This window comes from Barbus barbus, assembly GCF_936440315.1.
Source record: "Barbus barbus genome assembly, chromosome: 2".
Classification (NCBI taxonomy): domain Eukaryota; kingdom Metazoa; phylum Chordata; class Actinopteri; order Cypriniformes; family Cyprinidae; genus Barbus; species Barbus barbus.
The window spans coordinates 40,025,383-40,046,188 of NC_136730.1; the positions used below are offsets into that span (position 1 = coordinate 40,025,383).

Here is a 20,806-nt window from a genome sequence, read left to right on the forward strand (position 1 = left end):
TCTCTCCAGCTTCATACTGTAACATGCATGTTCTGGGTTTTGTCATCCGTCATTAAAGTGCGAGCCAGACACTCCTTGTCATTTCTATGAACCAGTTGAGTATATTTAGCTTTTGAAAACATTCCAAAGAGTGAGTAACATATGTTGAACAGTCCTCTAGAGCCTTCAAACAACTGCTAAATATGAATGTATAATTTTAACATTTTCCACAAGGAAGTTAAGTTACATAAATAACATCATTTATTTTGCAGGTTTCCTGATTTTGCACAGAGCAGTATATTTTTATATGCACCCATAGGAAAGAAAAAACACAAATGTGTTCTCTTTCATATCTCAGATGTCTCTCGTAGGCAAAAACAAGCAAATGAAGAATTAAAGGGATAGTTCAACCAATTACTGTCATCAGTTACCCTAATGTAGTTCCATAAGACTTTTGAAACACAAATGAACATACAGTACTAAAAATCCTGAGAGATTTCTGGCTCTCCATTTAAAAGCAATTGAAATTCAATATTAAGAGACATCAGTATGTACTCAAACATGTGTTATCGAATAGCTACTCTAGGAACATATTTTCTGCAGCTATCTATATTAATGTTATTGCTCATTTCATTTATGTCTATTTTTGTGTTTATTTTTTTACCATGGAATTTTTGGAGAAACATCAGAGAAAGTTCTTTACTATCAGTTAAACATAACTAAGAAATGCTAAGAACTCAGGCCTCCTGAGATTTAAAAGAGCAACAACTGAGCAATACATTTTCCTTTGAGTAATGAATGTCCTGTAATTCAATTTTCTCAGTTCTGAATGTTCAAGCTATCTCTGTTCTGGACAGCCTGACTCCTCTGCTGTCTGACCTTACAATCCATCTCCACATTAACCCCACCACACCCAATCCCAGAATGCATTGCTGCTCCATACAGTATGTCCTCCCGTGATCTCTCCTAATCTTGTCTCCTGTCCTCTGACAGTGTCTGCCATTACTTACACATGCACTTCTTTCCATCTCTAATATCGCTTAACACTCCTAATACTGCTTGCCCATTTAACAGCATTTAATGAATCATCATCAATTCATGTCCTCTTGCTCTTTCCTCCGCTCCTAATAAGACGGATATACCTCAGACTGGGCAGCTAGACATGCAGCTTTGTGAAGAGAAGAGAGAATCAGCGAAAAGCTCAAAGGTGCTTTTTTCTGAGACATTTACAAATATGATATAGATTTCATTAGTGCCTGTCCACCTTTTCAGCAGCATTGTTCCGGAAGTATTTTTATCAATAATATTCCATCAACACAAACTCGGCACACCTGAGAAATAGATAGGTGCGTAGGAAAAACACTCCAACAACAATGTGGAATCCAATCAATAAAAATGATCCCGCACACTATCAGTCCATGCTAAATATAGAAATTTATTTTGTAATAAATTTCTATATTTAGCATGGACTGATAGTGTGCGGGACCAGTAATTTTCCAATACGGATTTTTAAAAAAAGTCTGTTAAAGTGATGTAAGCCATGTACCCAGCCAACCAGTTACAAGGTTAATCAAAACATCACAATCTTTTATTAGAAGCAAAAAAAAGGAAAATTAGTAAGATCGACTCCATAGAGCTCTGTTGGTGCGATTTGCTCACCGCAACTCTCTGATTGGTGGAAATTTCCATGTAATGTAATGTAGTTTCTCATCATGAATTCCACTGTTAAACTTTATTTTAAATAGTCAATCATTTTAAAAATCTATTGAAATAATGTGAACAGATGGCTTGTCAGATGTATTGTCAATTAGCAACCTCAAAGCTCACAAATGGTCCATCTTTAAAGTAGGGCTGTCAAAACGAGTTAACGTGTTAATATCATATTAACGCAAATTCAGTTGAACGGCATTAATTTGATTAACACACGATTAACGCAGCATGCATTTTCTGTTTGACCTGTTGCCTAGCCCATAGTTGGAGAAATGGAGATGCAGTGTTGCCAACTTAGCGACTTTGTCGTTGATTTAGCAAATTTTCAGACTCCTTTAGTGACTTTCTTTTTATTTTAGTTTCTGAGACTTGCCGGCACTGCCACACGAGCACGAGGTCTCTCTTTCCCGCTGTGCACACACCTCTTTCTCTGCATCTGCTCTGTTCAGCGGAGAGTAGCAGTGCTTTCAGTTGAAGCAGATATTATGTTGCTTCTCTAATTTTACATGAAAGTATAGCCGAAATCAGAGCTGGTTATTTAGTCTTATGGGTCACCTTTCAGTCACTATTTCGTATTAATTTATTTAAGTTGCGATTAATCGTGAGTTAACTCATGACAATCATGTGATTAATCGTGATTAAATATTTTAATCTATTGACAGCCCTACTTTAAAGGTTTATAAGTTGTTAAAAATACATTTTCCTATAGAGAAAATGAATTAGTTTTTATTTCTGGAACCCGACTGTTGCACTTGATTAGCGTTAGACAGGAACATTTTTAGCAAAAGTCAATGTTGTTTATTGTCATATGTGTTTCCACAGACAATAGACAAGACAGAATACAATAGACAGTATTACTATGTATATATAAAAAATACATAATATGCAGAGATAACATAATAAAAAATAAATTAAATTAAAATTAAAATAACAAAACAATAAAATAACAGTGCTATTGATGAGGTTAAAGTAACTGGTGCAAGATCAAATTGCGTTGAGTGACGCTGGGATCACTTATTTAGATTTTAATTCAGTCAAATCAGATCCTTGGCACATCTCTACCAAAGAAAACCAACATTTTGAAAGATAAAAGAATTCTTCAACCCATCCGTTTTGCTACTAATCTAACTTGCTCTTTCGCTCTCTTCATGACTTGTGTCTGTGCAGCCTCACTCGTCATCTCTCCATTTCCCTCATTCCATCCCATTGACCACCCCTTCATGCCCTCTCCCACAATGCACTGCTGTTTCCTGTCCTCCTCCACTCATTTCATCCTATCCCTCTCTGCTGTTGCAGCAGGTAAGGGCACGTGCAAATTTTACACTCTGTCCCAGTCTGCTGCATCTAATTCTTACTTTTTCTCTTCTTCCACTGGCATCCGTCTGGTTAAGGTGTCTAAAACCAAACCATTACACGTGCAGCACTTTAAAAAGGAGATACAGGGAGAAACGGTGAGCTCTTACCATCTGGTGAGTGTTCCCTCGTCGCTCAGCTAAGTTAGGAATTATAATTACAGTGGAGAGGGATTTAGCATAAGTGTTTAGACATCTGGCATGCTGGAGGTCACCAGCTTAGTCAATCTTCTAAATAATTGTAGGTTAGTTATCATTACTGTATGCTCAGAGTGCGGCTTTATTGCATATTGAATGGGATTTAATTTGTGGTTACAGTTAAGCAGTCGCAGAACATCTCATTTTAGGCCTCAGAGCGAAACACAGATCCCCCAGTCAGAGGAAAACAGAAACTTTAACAATCCTGATAAGGTATCATGGCACCATCTAAACTTGCTGTTTTGCGTTTTCTGTGACTAAACATATTTGGAAAGCGATGTTTGCATGTCATATAGACAGTGTTTCTGTTATTTCAAGTCATGGAAAGTATATTTTCCCACTGCAAACAGTTGAACACCTAATGAAATGATTACCTTTGAAAAATAGGTAGTTTAAGATACTCAATTGGTGGTGTTAAGAAGTTATTCCACACATTAGAGCATTCTAGGTATAAAAAAAATAATTAGTCTTAAGTACCAAATGTGTCTGTGGATATAGGGTATTTTCTTACGTGGCTCAATCAGTGACTGAAAACCTTTGTGCGATGCTGAATTCACACCGAAAAGTGTCAGTGTTAAGTTCAAGACCAGTGAGCAAAAATTACCTGGCGATACTTTAATAATGTTAGAGCGTTTGAGCAATCTCCAGATTTAAATGGCAATTTAATGTTATTCTATGTAACATATAATCAAAATCTTTATTTCCCTGTTGTCTAATCTGTCTGTCCATCTCTGCTCTGAACAGACCAGTTCTTCCACTATCCATCCTCATCCATCTAACTCCATAACATTTCGCCCCATCCCAGAATGCACTGCTCCACTCCATCTTTCCTTTACATTCTGCTCTGCTTCCTCATTAAGGTATAGCAGTGGTTTTAACTTTAACACTCTCCCTGTACATGCCTTTAGTTCTAATGCCTTTCAGAGTCATTTCTTATTAACATACAGTATCACTATCACTCTGCTCATGTCTCTTTTAAAGCAGTAAATTAAAGCCAGAAATACTTTATGGCATAAACGTGCAAGAAGAAGCAAAGTGTAACTCAGAAATGGTGAGTGTTTGTCAAGCTAATTGTTTGATTGATTGAAAGTGAAATATGCACTCACTAATGAAACTGCTTTTGTTTTTTTAATCACCCTCATGTCGTTCCAAACCTGTGTACCATTCTTTCTTCCATGGAAGAAATATCTCACTTGTCTCATAGTTGAATACTACAGGGCTAGTTTGAATATGTGGATGTACTTGAAATACACTGAAAAATAATTGGTGTAAAATATATTCGCTTGCGAATAAATGTCACAAATAATTACAAAGAAACAGCAAGTAATACACTGAATAAACAGAATTTTGAAATTTAAGTAGTATTATCTTGTAAAACGTACTCCATTAATCTGTTTTATTCATAACAGAATATTTTACAGTGTATAGAACAAGCCATATAGAATATATTGTGATTTTTTTTAATATGATAATTTTTTGGAGCTTGAAAGACCAAATAAAACAAGAATGCTTTCTTGGAAAGAAATAGCTGGGGAATTTCTCCTTTTGAGTTCCATGAAAAAAGAAGTCATACAGGTTTGGAGGAATATGGGGATAAATACATTTTCATTTCAAAACTTAACCAAAATAAACTCTCAAATTTTCAGTCTGCCACCAGCATTAGCACAACATCCTTTACTGTAAGAAAACAAACAGATGTTTTTCAGTCAAATGGAGACTCATATGCTCCCAAACAGGTATATCACCATATCTGTGGAATGACTCTTATCCACAATCTCCCAGGACTCACATGATGTGCAGTCTGACTGGAGTCTTCCGTGAGATTGTTGTAGGCAGGACTTGAGAGCTCTGATCAGGGCAGCAACTTTCTTTGATTTACTGTCTCTCTTTACATGGTTGGTTTTCTAATGAAAGCGTGCCAGTCACACACACGCACACACACACACACACACACTTGGCTATAAGCATCCTTACATTCCAGCTGACCACAGGGAGAGACAGCATTCCAAAAATTCTCTCTTCCATTGCCAGATGCCTAACCTGAAACTCTAGCTCCACCCACTGAACAGTTCAAAGTGACTGGATCATTACATAATCGTCTCGACATAGGAGTTTTTCAAGTTTTACTTGATGCCTTTAGAAGTATCTCCAAAATGACTGACAACCCTCATTGTGAGCTAAAATAGTGAGCTCTGTTCTAAAACCTAGTGAGATGCCTACATTCTATAACCGTGACCCAAACATACATGAAAAACATGTGACTCTTGCTACATTACTGCAAACGCATACCTGTACATTTCACTTCAGTTTCCAGCTGAAATTTACTTTAGAGGCAGTAAAGGATCAATTTTAGGTGGCTCCTTACACAATAATATTTTATATCTTCAGCACAATTGTACCACAGTGGACGATTTGTAAATTTAAACATTTTAACTTAAGCAGCACATAAGCAGATCCATATACGTTATATATGGATTTTCTGACATAGTAAGCTTGCTCGGTAGCTCACCTAGTACAGCATTGCATTTACCATACAGAGAGCTCTGGTACAAGTCCCGTTGAACATGAGTCATGACACTTAACAAAAGAGCTCAAAACCTTGCAGAAGGAAACGAAAGCAGCACGGTTGCTTCAGTAAATGCGTTTTTATTAATATTTGTCAACACACTGTGCTGTTTAATAAACCTGCATCTGCAGTGATGAAAAAAGGAAGTGTTATAGTGCCCCTGGTGGACGTATCACCTGTAAAATGTAGCTAAATGTACCTGAAGCAACTTATTTCAGATTTTGTGGAAATGTGAGTCATATATTTCTAATGAGCCTGAGTTACGTGAACGCCTGCCTTCTAAGTCCGCACATATCACTCTGCACAGGAAACACAACATACTCATTTCAGTAGTCGGATTTTAGCATGTTGCTAAGATAACAACATGATAAATAAGCATTAAAATACACATTACATAATGATTGTGCTATAAAATATTAAAATTCATTTTTAAACAATACTTTGCAATATATCAATAAAGCACTGTATACATGTGTAATGCGTTTCAGAATTGACATTTTTAAGGATGAGTGCAGTGCTACCTTAGAATTTGCCTAAAACAAGGAGGGGTGATTGATGCATCTTGCCTGTTTTACACCATGTTCCTGTGGTGCTTTAAGATTGTGCCTATTTAGGCAGCTCAGTGAGTTATGGAATAGAGCAATGCAGTCTGATTCAAACTATAATCTATTTGATCAAACTCACTGTTTGACAGAAAGGTTTTCTGAATTATTATTTTCTCAGATTTTCCCCAGCATGTCCTCTCTGCTATGTCTTGTATTGCTTTATACTTCTGTTTCATTCTCTTTTCTCCACTTTCTGTCCCTACGCTCTCATTGGCTGGTAGCGCACAGTAGGCAAAGTGTCTCTGATAGCGGGTGCTAGAGATGACTCTCTGGTTACCCTCTATGAAAATGAACATAGGCCCCAGGCAAGCAGCTCTGACACTCCGGTAAGACACAGCTCAGCTGGTCAGTTGTTTTTAATCTGAAAACAAATATGAATTAATCTTTGAATTTTATGAACTCATCCTGTGCAGTTCAGTGCAGTTCATGTTAACATGTACAGTTTGGTCATCATTTACTCACCTTTATGTTGTTACAAACCTGTATGACTATCTTACTTCCCTGAAATACAGTAAAACTGTCCAAGCTTCTTCTTTTTTTCTCTTTTTTTTTTTTAAATTAAAAGTGTATGGGGACCGGGACTATCAAGCTTCAAAAAATGTTACCATGGTTGCTCATGTAAATTGAGAAAATTCGATTAAATTGCTCATAGAGGTTTATATACTGTTCAGTATATAATGCTATCAAAAATTGGTGAGGAACTATGAAAAATGCAACACCATTTCAAATTACCTGCATTTTGCATGTTTAATTAAGTTATCATTATGTGGAATCCATATTATCTTAAAAATAAATATGGTTATTTTGCATTTTTAATGCAGTTTTGTATAAAAACTGAAATTCTGTGTTTACTTCTGAAATTTCTTCTGGTTCACTGCATTATGGAATACAGTACCTTGCAGTACTGGTAATGCAGTAGGTTTCAGCATGTTTAATCGACACAATCTTGACCAGTTTTTTTTTGTTTTTTTCCAGCCATCCTTAAAAAGAGAATTTCCTCAGAGTCTGGGAGATGTGTGTCATGCGTGTAAGAAACGGGTGTTTGTAGTGGAGAGGCTCAGCGCGGAGGGATTCCACTTCCACAGGGAATGTTTCCGCTGTCATACCTGCAGAGCTCCGCTGCGCCAGGGAGGGCATTCCTTCGATTCAGAGGAAGGTACTGTGAAAGGCCTGTTATGCATTCTCACTGTTTCTCATTTAATAGTTCACCCTAGAACGAGTATTAAATAATTTACTCACCCTCATATTGCTCAGAACCTGTGTGGTTTAATTTTCTGCCTTTTTTCTATAGGGACTGGAGCTGTCAAGCTCTAAAAATAACAAAAAATAAAATAAAAAAATCACCATAAAAGTAGCCCTACAGTTGCTCCTATGACTTTATAAAAGTACTCCCTATGACTACTAAGTGTTCTAAAACCATATGATAACTTTGTATGACAAACAGACCAAAATAAGCAGTTTTTCATTGAAAATCTTTTTAATTTTTGTGTAAACTACTGTATCCCATTATATCCCATTATATTTGGTGAACTATCCCTAGTTCACCAAATATGAAAATTCCAGCATGATCTCACGGCAATTCGTACATATTTTATGAGGTGGCTAATTCGTATGAATTCATACGATTTTTACTTAATCGTATGTATTTTATAAGTTGCCAATTTGTATGAATTTGTATGAATGACCTACACCTAACCCCGCCTCTACACCTACCTGTCACTGGGGTTTAGACAAATCATACAAAATTGTACGAGTGAGGTCATACGAATTCGTACGAATTTGCCGCCTCTTAAAATGCGTACGAATTGGTCGTGAGATAGCGTTCTAAAATTCTGTCATTAATTACTCACCCTCATGTTGTTCCAAATCCGTAAGACCTTCATCTTTGGAACACAAATTAAGATATTTCTGATGAAATCCGAGAGGTACCACGATGCATGCGTGTGCATTCCTCTGCTTACAAACAAGGCCCAGTGCATTTGGGTTCTACGTCAAAACGCTGGCTCTTGCATCAGGAGCACCTCGCGCATACATGGTACAGTAGTAAATGTGTGTGGAAGACTGATAGGAAGAAATTGTTGAATAAAGTCATAAATTGTTTTTTTGGGGGGGAACGGGGAGTTTGCACACAAAAATATTCTCACATTAAGGTTGAACCCCTGATGTCACATGGACTATTTTAACAATGTCCTTACTACCTTTCTGGGCCTTGAACGTGTCAGTTGTGTTGCTGTCTATGCAGGGTCAGAAAGCTCTCAGATTTCACCAAAAATATTTTAATTTGTGTTCTGAAGATGAACGAAGGTCTTACAGGTTTGGAACGACATTTAATTTTTGGGTGAACGGTCACTTTAAATTCCAGGCTATTTCTTACATGGCAAAAAGAGGTCAGCTTTTTGTGATAGCAACCCAAGCGATCGCAAGGAGAATCATACCAAGACTGAAAGTAGTTTATAGTTTTTAATTTTCATTACACAGCAAATATAATCATATACACATAAGATTACATTTTGAAAGATGCATTGTTTCTAAATGTCCGAAGTCAATATGATTTATGCGCTAAATCCATCAGAAACCCCTGCATAAACTGCAGTTTTTAAATGCACATGAGAAATGTCACTACCTGATCCTGACAGCGACTGGCTGCCGTCTGGTGTTTTTCACCTGAAAAATAAAGACCAAATAAATAATATAAAATTGACAGTATATAAGAACATGGTCAAATATGGTGATCACACTCTTAAAGTACAGTCACTGATATTTCAGTGAAATTTTGCTTTTATAAAGGTGCATTCTCAATAGCATATGTATGTATGAAGCACAGCTCACACTAAAGTCACTTTCAAACCAAGCAGCTTTCTGTTGGTTAACACAGCGTATTCGCATGACCAGATTGAACATGAGTCATGCAGATATAATCTGCATGGAGAACTTTTCCGTCCTCAAGCCAAACTCCAGAATGCTTGGATTCCTATTGAAATGACTTGAGTTCGCCCACAATATTTCACAGAGGAACAGTAAATGTGACCACACCTTTACACCAATGGTTTCTTTTGCTCCTGTAGGAAAGTTGTACTGCAAACTCCACTTTGCTCAACGGAAACACTTAGTCAAGAATGGGAGGACTCCAATTCTACACACGGTAAAAACTCATATATGCTTCATCTCTTTTTTTAATAATTAATCAGTAATTGTCTTAGAGCACACCCATCTTAATATTGATTCTTCAGACGTGCAATGACGAATCCCACGACGGCTCCAGCTGGAGTCCAGAGGGACGTGAGCATCGTCTCCAGGACGAGTCTCCAGGTATCCTGTCCTCACTGAAGAGAAGCCTGCGCTGGCCGCTGCACGTGTGTGCTGTGCCTCGGCGTGTGTTTAACTGGCTGCATGGTAAAGTGTGGGCCACAGGAGTCCACCTGAGGGATAATGCCGAGGATTACGCCTTCCTGTATGAACTGCTCAGTGTGAGTCTGCCTCTGCTCGCGGTTCTCCATGAACAGCTCGTCCAAATGTACGCAGAGGCCGAGCCGCTCAATCTACAGCCTCTACAGCACTGGCTGGAAGAGCACATGGGCCACTGGGTCTTAATGTGAGAGAAACATCTCCAGGACCCTTTAAAAGGGTTCAAATGAACAGAGCAATCTGAAATGTCCTACTTTTTCAGAGAGTAGAAATGAAATGGCCTGGTTTGGTTTGCGCACAAATGACCAAAGCCTTTCTCAGTTACAAAGGTTTGCGTAAAGAGAAAAAAAGTGTCAAACATGGAGTGAACTTGAAGCACTTTAATGAGTGAGCTGCCTTCATATGCACGATTAAGAGTGACGTTTTGCTTTTAATTATTAATGAACGTTCTTTATTGAGACTGCAAGTTTACAAAACCTGACCGATCAAGCTGCAAACACGGTTCGTCTGCTCTGTTAACCATTCACGAACATGGAAGTCACATTCTTCTCGCATGTTTACATTTCTTATGAAAAACATACAGCATAGCTGTTAAAAGGAATGTTCCGGGTTCAGCGCAAGCTAATCTATTGACAGCATCTGTGAAAATGTTGTCAACTATTACTGAAAATAATTGCATCTTATCCTCCACACTGTTAAAACAAACAAGAATTACAATGGAAGTCTTTGGGACAAGACATTCCAGAGAGTTTAAAGCGGAAATGTGCATCTTAAATTTCTATCGAAGCATCTGTAATAATTTATCAAAACAAAAGTGTGTTATCTGAGCTGTAACATTGCCAAAAATGTGACATTTTTTAGTGGTGTAACACTAAAATATATGTCTCTATGAACACAATGTGTTGTTTTGTCTTGTGGCTGGACTTTCTAAACAGTGTGAGCATTTAGTATTTTATTGTCTTGTCTTGTAGACTTTCATTGTAAGTGCGTTACTGTAAATGTGATTTTTGCTGGTTTTTGCAGTTATATTCTGTATTAATCAGTATATCACAGATGCTGTCCATAGAGTTTAACTTTAAGCTATAAAGACTATGTTCTTACATGTATGCTGTATATGTAACTAGGGATGCACAGATTTGGACATTTTAGCAGATATCAATAATTATTTATATTTTGAAGCCAATAGATGACAACAATAGGTGCAACAACAGAAAACATTTTTAAAAAATTCCAAAATCTTTAAACAAATTGATGTACTATGAACCATTGGAATAAAGAAATGATACATAACAATGATAATACAACAAAGAATAAAAATAAACGATACATTTAAAATAAAAGTAAAACAATACAAAATAATAAATCGTACAGGCTCTGATTAAACATTTATTTTATTATTTTTTGTTTTTAAATTTGGTGTTGTATGATCATTTGGCTATCATTTATCAAGCTTATTTTACCTAATGGACCAATTCAGATCACATTTACTGGCTAATATGAATACAGGTATCTCATGCATCCCTCTATGCAACAAAATACCAAATATGTAAGCATTATTCTTTGTTCTCAGGCTTATTTGTAGATTTCTCTTGAAATTTCCAAATGCACATGCATTAATTTAATCTGTTTGCTCGTGTAGTCTCAATCATACACCAGTTTTGTGTCACATTACACGCACTAAAAAACTTGTGTCACACTTATGCATCGTGACAGAAACACTACTTTGGCAGTCTTGTAAACGTCCTCTCATTTGATTCACTGGACTATTACTGCGGTTTCTTTTAATGCCATTTGCTACCTATGATGTGCTGTTTGAAGGCAGGGTAATACTGTACTTAGATTTTACAGTAACACATTTAAGTGCAATTAAAATGCACATTGTTTTTCCAGTCAGAACTTACTGAGGAGTATTAATAATATGAAACATACTTTTTGTTGACACTGGAAGGCGATTGTTAGTTTGTGATGTGTTAATTAGTATAAATGGTGATTGCAGATAGATCATCAAATGACATGCATGAAAAATAAAGCACGGATAATTAACTCCATTGAATCCATTTTTGTGCATTAGCAACTCGTTTCAAAAAGCTGTTTACAAGCTGCCTTTTAATATGATTCACTTCTCATGTATGTTTCTCCTTTTGTATTCACTTGTAGTCTTTTTCGACCTCTCCACTGCGTCTGCTCCTGACTTGCTGTGAGCAACGCTGATCCAAAGGTGATCGTCTGCAAGATCACTTGTTGCATTCGCTCGTAGCGTCTTTGACCTGTTTCACAGCTGTGGAAATGCATGCTGCATGACACTAACCGCCTGCCTCTGATTCTTTTATCTGCACGTCATGTCTGACATGTTTCTCTTTTCTGTCTTTCTTCAAGGCTTGTTAATTACTTGCTCATGCAGCCTGTCTTTTCTTTATTTCTTTCTGTTTCAGAGGTGGCTTACATTTCAGAAACCTACATGCAGGCGCCCGTGTGCCTCTATGAAAGCAGGTCGTTAGGCCTTTAGTTAAAGTAGCACCTTTTATTGGACATGTTGTAAAACTGTTTGAAGTTTTTTTGCTGTATATTTTCCTTTTGAAATGTTTGTTGTTGCTTTATTTATGTTTAGCCATACTCTTGCAATAAAGGAAAGATCAAAACCTTGTAATTTTTACTTATTTTTACATGCACATCTAGTCGGTGTCTGTTACATACAGTACATGCATAAGATGTCCTTAACCCTTGTGCACCCTTATGGACATTTTTGCCCATTTTAGTTTTTTTTTAATATATATTATTTTGCCTGTGTTAATGCTAACTGCATAAATTTTGGCTCAGGTGTGTATTTTTATTGAAATTTTAATATTCCACCCTCATTTCCTTTAAAAAATCTATTTTACACTAGGTACACAAAATTGTTACACTCAGCACCTTTTGGACAAAAATTTCCCCATTGAAACCCATTAAAACTGCTATTTTTAATCGCAGTGCCGTTTAACTGTAAAATGATGCAATGTTAATAGGCTTTCATTCTGTTGGCAAGGCTTCAAAATGATTGTTTTTTTACCAGATGGTGCCATTTTTTTCAGGTTTGGTCTATAAATGGTCTATAAAGCAAATACTTGCTTTATCCCTGTTTTCTGCTTCTGCATATTATAGAGCCAAATGGATAAATAATGCAGCTATAATTGTGTGGGTGTGTTGGTATAGATGTCAGAGTGTGGTTGGTATGTGTGTCATAAAAAACAATTGTGTGTGTGTATGTGTGTATTCTTGTAAAAATTGAGAGAGAAAAACTCTACTGCAAATCACAAATGCAAGCACTGTGTGCACCAGCAGAGTTTTGCTGGCATCTAATGGGGAAAATTTGGTACTGTGCCCAAACAAAATTTTACTGAAAGCTCATTTTTTGAAATATCAACCTCAAATTTGGAACACAACTTGTTTAGATTTATGGCTTTGATTTTCTAGCAGGTTTAGAGTTCAACATGTTTCATATATAAAATATTGTTCATAAATAATTTTCATAAACTTAAACCTGTATAACTTTTTTTTGGTTTCACTCTTTAAACTTTTTTTACTTCAACAATAATCTGCCATGGGTCTTAAGTCTTAAGTCACACTTAAGTCTCTGCTCGCAAGCTTCCAATTTTTATGACCGTTTTTTTGACATGGACATTTTTGTCCACTATGGACCTTAGTGTAAATTTTTTTTTATTGATGCACAAGGGTTAAACACTTTTAAATAAGAAATATTCATATTAGTGGTTGAACTATGTCGGTAGATGTTATATAGTTGGTGTAATAGCTTTCAGGTGAGCGTGTGATTGGTGACAGCTGTGTGTGCACAATGCAATGGATGATGGGAAATGCAGTCCAGGGTGATATGTAACACTCTGTGTGGCCTGAAATTCAATGTAATAGAATAGCGATCTCTGCTGGCTAGCGGATGGAAGTCCATTAACCAGATTCATGACACAAACTTGTGTTATTAGGTTATTAACCATACAGTTTGATATGGACAGTATTATGAATCTATTATCTGTGAGTGACTATGCATCATTTTTATAATCTCTAATAACTAATTATCTACATTAAAGATAATAATTTAAAGCCATAATTTAAAACAAGATGCCACAGGTGAATATAAACACTTGATTAATCACAGTACATTAAGGCCTTTTTTGTATGAAGTTTTCTGAAATGCTGTTCAGATATGCAAATAATGCATTATCTAATTAATATGCACTAATTTGTACATCCAGAGCATAAATCTGGACATTGATATTGAAGCCAGGTTCAAAATACTGTTTTGTCCCCATTTTATTTACAAACCGAATTCCGGAAATGTTCCGTGTTTCACGGAAACCTGGCTGAATGGCGACATACCGGACAGCGTGCTACATCTGGCTAACTTCCAGCTGATCAGAGCAGATTGGGACGTGGAATCAACGGGGAAATCGCACGGCGGCGTAGGGCTGTAGTACTCGAGTCCGGACTCGAGACGTTTTTCTGTCGTCTCGGACTTGTCTTGGACTCGTTGGTATTTGGACTCGGACTTGTCTCGGACTTGGTCATTGGACTCGCCAAATGTTTTAGTTGGTCTCGACCGAGTCCAGCTATATATGCTTTTTTCTCTTTCAAAACAAAACCATTAATCTGGCTTGCTTGTCTGGAAAATGGGTAATGTAATTGGTTTAATTTACAATCCATCTAGAACGGGAATTGCCATTGGTCGCCTGGTAAATGCACTGCTGCGTCATATACCTGGCTCTGAGTGTGCGCGCTGAGCAGAGGCATAATTAATTTTTATTTTGGCCACAGACACAATGTCGGCGAGTTGCATAATACAGTTTGGTTTTACAAAGTTCGTTGGAGTTTTCCCTCTCTTCCACCTGACTTTCCTTTGCTTTTATAGTTTATAAATGCCCGTGCGCAATTTACTTTCACCGCATATCACCGCCGCACATGATTAACCGCTCTCTTGTGATGCTCTCTATGCCATTCACACAGAATGTGCTTTTGTGTTGACAAAGATGCGACGTGGGCAGTGGAATAGGAAAAAATGCAAGAAGATTGGAGTGAAACATCTTTTAATTACTAGAGCGCCGCGTTTTTAGAAAGCCATTTCATGCACGAGACACTGCAAGAGACGCGAGCGCAACAGTCAAACGCGTCCATGTTTACACAGAAAAAACAATGGAAAAGCAGCGTAATCAAATAAAAAACCTGTGAAGAACTACTACTGTATGTCTGATATTTCATGTTTGCATCAGGGTGACAGGCTGAAAACCACTATTCATTGTTTTTACAGAGCATTTATAGTTAATAATAGCACTCTAGGTGTTATACTTTCCGTCTGGACAGTTTTTGAAGCTGCTGCCACTGATCTGGACGAGCTCACAGAGACTGTAACATCTTATATCAGTTTCTGTAAGGATATGTGCATTCCTTCCAGGACTCATTTAACCTACAACAATGACAAACCATGGTTCACTGCAAAACTCAGACAGCTCCGTCAGGCCAAAGAAGATGCTAACAGAAAGGGTGATAAAGTCTTGTATAAACAGGCCAAATACATTGGAAAAGGAGATCAGAGTGGCAAAGAGGAATTATTCTGGCAAGCTAAGGAACAGTGATTCTCTTCCAGTGATTCTGCTTCAGTGTGGAAAGGTATGAAAGATATCACCAGTTACAAGACACCATCCCCCAGCACTTTGGAGAATCAACAACTAGCAGACGACTTGAACGAGTTTTATTGCTGGTTTGAAAAATCACCCCACACCTGTCCTGAACACCTCTCCACACAACCATTCACACCTCCAGCAACCCCCCTCTCCCCCACACCTACAATTCAGATAAGTGAAGAAGATGTGCGCCAGGTCTTCAGAAAGAACAAAAGAAGGAAAGCACCAGGCCCAGACGGTGTGTCACCAGCCTGCCTAAAAATCTGTGCTGACCAGCTGGCCCCCATCTTCACACAGATCTTCAACAGCTCACTGGAGCTGTGCAAAGTCCCCTCATGCTTCAAATGCTCCGCCATCATCCCCATGCCAAAGAAACCCAAAATTACTGGACTTAACGACTACAGACCTGTGGCTCTAACGTCTGTGGCCATGAAATCATTTGAAAGACTGGTTTTGGCTTATCTGAAGAACATCACTGGACCCCCTACAGTTTGCCTACAGAGCAAACAGGTCTGTGGATGATGCAGTCAACATGGGACTGCACTTTATCCTGCAGCATCTGGACAGACCAGGGACTTATGTGAGGATCCTGTTTGTGGATTTCAGCTCCGCTTTTAACACCATCATCACGGACACCCTTCAGAATAAACTGACAGAGCTCTCCGTCCCCACCTCTATCTGTCAGTGGATCAACAGCTTCCTGACAGACAGGCAGCAGTTAGTAAAGCTTGGTAATTTCACATCCAACACCCGCACCATCAGCACTGGAGCTCCTCAGGGCTGCGTTCTCTCCCCACTGCTCTTCTCCCTCTACACCAACGACTGCACATCTAAAGACCCCTCTGTGAAGCTCCTGAAGTTTGCAGATGACACCACACTGATCAGCCTCATTCAGGATGGTGACGAATCTGCTTACAGACAGGAGGTCAAGGAGCTGGATGTATGTCTTAACAACATGGAGCTTAACGCTCAAAACTGTGGAGATGATCGTGGACTTCAGGAGAAATCCCCCTGCTCTCCCCCACTCACCATCATGAACAGCACTGCGACTGCAGTGGAGTCATTCAGATTCCTGGGTACCACAATTTCTCAGGACCTGAAGTGGGACATTCACATTGACTCTATTGTCAAAAAGGCCCATCAGAGGTTGTATTTCCTTCGCCAGCTGAGGAAGTTCAATCTGCCACAGGAGCTGCTGAAACAGTTCTACTCTGCCATCATTGAATCCATCCTCTGCACGTCAATAACTGTCTGGTTCAGCTCAGCTACCAAATCTGACCTCAGAAGACTACGGAAGGTAGTCCGGACTGCTGAGCGAATCCTTGGTACAACCCTCCCCACTCTTCAAGAACTGTACTCATCCAGAGTGAACAAAAGGGCTGGTAAAATCACTCTGGACCCCTCACATCCAACACACTCCCTCTTTGAACTGTTTCCGTCTGGTCGACGCTACAGAGCTCTGAGCACCAGACACAGGAACAGTTTCTTCCCTCAGACAATCCATCTTATGAACACTTGACAATAAACGCGGAATACACAACTCTATTATACATTATTTATTCACCACACTTATTTAAAAAAAAAATTCATTTCAAATTTGCACATATCAGACCTGTACACACATAATTGTCTATATTATATATTGTGTTTTTGCTGTTTTGTACATTGCTTATTTGTATATTTGTATATTATTCTTTTATTATCTGTATCCTGTCCTGTTGCTGTCTTACTGTTGCACTGTGGAGCTTCTGTCACTAAAACAAATTCCTCATATGTGTAAACATACTTGGCCAATAAAGCTGATTCTGATTCTGATGTTTACCATGGTGTAGCATCTCCTCAATGTCTGGACATTGAGGTTATGAGTTTCTGGAGTTTTGGTGATGGAATTTGGTCCCATTCTTGCCTGATATAGGTTTCCAGCTGCTGAAGAGTTGGTGGTCATCTTTGACGTTTTTTTCGTTTAATGATGCGCCAAATGTTCTCTATAGGTGAAAGAGCTGGACTGCAGGCAGGCCAATTCAGCACCCGGACTCTTCTACTACGAAGCCATGCTGTTGTAATAGCTGCAGTATGTGGTTTTGCATATATATGGTGTCCTGCTGAAATACACGTCATCTGGAGGGGAGCATATGTTGCTCTAAAACCTTTATGTACCTTTCAGCATTCATAGTGCCTTCCAAAACATGCAAGCTGCCCATACTGTATGCACTTATGCACCCCCATACCATCAGAGATGCTGGCTTTTGAACTGAACGCTGATGACACACTGGAAGGTCTCCCTCCTCTTTAGCCGGAGGACACGGTGTCCGTGATTTACAACAAAGAATGTCAAACTCTTCTAACCATAGAACTCTTTTCCACTTCAAAACAGTCCATTTTAAATGAGCCTTGGCCCACACGACAGCACAGCACTGTACAGCACTTTTGGACTATGTTCACATATGGCTTCCTTTTTGCATGATAGAGCTTTAGTTGGCATCTGAAGACGGTACGGTGGATTGTGTTTACCGACAGTGGTTTCTGGAAGTATTCCTGGGCCCATTTAGTAATGTCAATGACAGAATCATACCGATGAGTGATGCAATGTCGTCTGAGGGCCTGAAGACCACGGGCATCAACAATGGTCTTCGGCATTGTCCATTAAGGACAGAGATTTCTCCAGTTTCTCTGAATCTTTTGATGATGTTATGCACTGCAGATGATGAGATTTGCAAACCTTTGCAATTTGACGTTGAGGAACATTGTTTTTAAAGTATTCCACAATCTTTTTACTCACTCTTTCACAGATTGGAGTGCCTCTGCCCATCTTTACTTCTGAGAGACTCTGCCTCTCTAAGACATCCGTTTTATAGCTAATCTTGTTACAGACCTGATGTCAGTTAACTTAATTAGTTTCTAGATGTTCTCCCAGCTGAATCTTTTCAAAATTTCTTGCTTTTTCAGCCCTTTGTTGCCCCCGTGCCAACTTTTTTGAGACCTGTAGCAGGCATCAAATTTGAAATGAGCTCATTTAGTGGATAAAAGTGTAAAATTTCTCAGTTTAAACATTTGTTATGTTCTCTATGTTCTATTGTGAATAAAATATTGACTCATGTGAATTCGGTTTTGTATTATTTTATTTATTTATTTATTTTTTTATTTTATTCAAGTTGTTTTACAGATAATTTTTTTTAGGAATAAAATGTTATATACTGTAAATAAGGCAAATAATATATAAACAAACCTCTCTGTAAAAACCTTCAGAATATAGATATAGATTCCTGAATATAGACAGGAATAAAACTGTAAAACTTGGTGTAAGTTCTCCTGAAGAAGACATTTCTGGCTCAGTGCATGATAATTATTATTTTTTTTTTTTTAGAAAAACGGCCTTTAAAGATATGCATTGTAATTAAAATTCACAAACGCAAATAGATAAGTGTAATTAAAATAAATAAATAAATAAACTTAAGTGTATTTTGGATGCTTTCAAGAAGACAATGGTTTTACTTGTGGTGTCTTAAAAATATGATATGGTCATGCATTCATATTTCTATATGATCATAATTAAATTCACATACTATTTTAATATATTCACAAATCCCTTTAGTATGGTTTAACCTTAGTATGGTTAAACAATGTAAAGTCACAATCCTTCATCCCTAATCCAACTCCAGAGTGAGCTCCAAAATTCTTTCCATTACCAGACTCAAAAAAAGACCTGTAAGTGCTGATAAGTGTTCAGAGTGACCCTGGACGAGACCTTCTTTCTGACTGGACGTTAGACAGATAAGGGGTTTTGGGTCGTTCCTGCTTTCCAAAGCCTTCAGCACTGTGTGGTCTTCATCACTGCATTATTATCTCACTCCATAGTTACAGTGTTGTGCTTCAGCGTAGATGCTATCACACAAAACACCAGTATGCTTCATATTTTACATGAGTGTGTTTGTTCTTAAAAGGCAGAGCCAAAATACATTCTGACATCTGTTTTAAATGTAATATATCCAAATAACACTACACTTCACATCCCTGAAGCTTTATAGACACTAATTGCTGAAATATCACAGATTATTATCCTGTGGAAGCAAATGCAAGTTTTCATTCAGTCATATCAAGATATACAAGGAAATGTGGCTTGCATGCAAGTTCAATTTAATTAAAACCGCATTTTAATTAGATCGTTCTGTTTAGAGTTTGGGATGATTGATCAGGGTATTTTCCATGGATTATATTTGACTGATTTGCAAGGGAAGGAACAATATTTCCTGTTGTCATAAACACATGAATGAATAAATAAATAAATGGATGAAGGATCCATGAATAGTAAAAAATAGCAATAAATAAATAAAAATAAGACCGAGGAGTTTTAAACTATACAGAAGCCTCATAAGCCCATGAACTGGAGAGAGTAAATATGACCCATTAACGCCCCCACGTGGTTTAACAAGAGTAGAACCTCACAGCGTCTAAGACCGGAAGTTATGATGGAGATTTATTATTATTATTATTATTATTATTTTTTTACTACTGTCAGATTTTTTCTTTAAATGAATGGCAGGGCAGCAGAATGTCTTGAATGTCTGAATAATTTTGATTGCAATCAGACATACTGCTGATCCATGGGTCCAAAACAGTTTGGTCTCATTACTCCATAAAACATTCTTTCAGAACTCCACAGGTTTATCCAAATTAATTGTAGCATATTCAATTTAGCCTTTTATGTTCTTTTATGGCGTTCGTTGACATGTTGAAAGGCAGTGCTTGTTTAGTGTTCTTCTTTATACTCTGCATTGAAATGTTTCTCCTCCTTGCTGATCAGTCATCTCACAAGGCTTTGGCAGTAAATTAATGTTTTTTTCTCAGTTGGTCTGATCAGACATTTTATTCCCCTGATGATATTGTCCTATTGCTTTAATGCCCTCAGAGGTTTTCTGATACAATATATTTTAAACTTTAAACTCAGATGATTGCAACCCTGAACCAGCATACAACACTACCAAATTTTGCTATAAATTTGATCGCAACATATAATAATTGCTGTTGATAGCAAAGACTAGATGATTTTTACTGTACATTTATGCCATAAGCTACTCAATATAATGTAGAAATGTAAAAAAATGTTGTGAAGCTGCTTTGCAACGATTTGTATCATAAAAAGCGCTATACAAATAAACATGAATTGAACTGAATGGAATAGATTTATATTTATATACACTGAAATATGGTTAAATATGGTGAAATAGTATGCTGTCAAGCATTTACGGTAAACTAAAACATATTTTCATTTCTATTAATCTATCTGTATCTCAAATTTCTACTTGTCTTCCTTTTATTAATATCTAT

General features: G+C 37.6%; 1 protein-coding gene across 13 annotated transcripts in view; it reads left to right on the forward strand.

Moving 5' to 3' along the window:
- The window catches only part of LOC306879395 (F-actin-monooxygenase mical2b-like), a 63,238-nt gene extending 50,780 nt beyond the window's left edge, over positions 1 to 12,458 (forward strand). For 2 of the 13 annotated variants that reach the window (XM_079432312.1, XM_079432304.1), the window contains 6 exons: positions 6,632 to 6,736; positions 7,386 to 7,566; positions 9,476 to 9,552; positions 9,641 to 9,719; positions 11,973 to 12,033; positions 12,248 to 12,458. In XM_079432312.1, coding sequence (XP_079288438.1) covers positions 6,632 to 6,736; positions 7,386 to 7,566; positions 9,476 to 9,552; positions 9,641 to 9,719; positions 11,973 to 12,016 — 486 coding nt within the window. In that variant the 3' untranslated portion in view covers positions 12,017 to 12,033; positions 12,248 to 12,458. Of the gene's footprint in view, positions 1 to 1,111; positions 2,582 to 2,856; positions 2,989 to 3,080; positions 3,159 to 3,359; positions 3,453 to 6,631; positions 6,737 to 7,385; positions 7,567 to 9,475; positions 9,553 to 9,640 lie in introns of those variants that run through there. The other 11 variants (XM_079432311.1, XM_079432303.1, XM_079432301.1 and 8 more) reach the window with 10 other exon arrangements.
- The last annotated feature ends 8,348 nt before the right edge of the window (positions 12,459 to 20,806 follow it).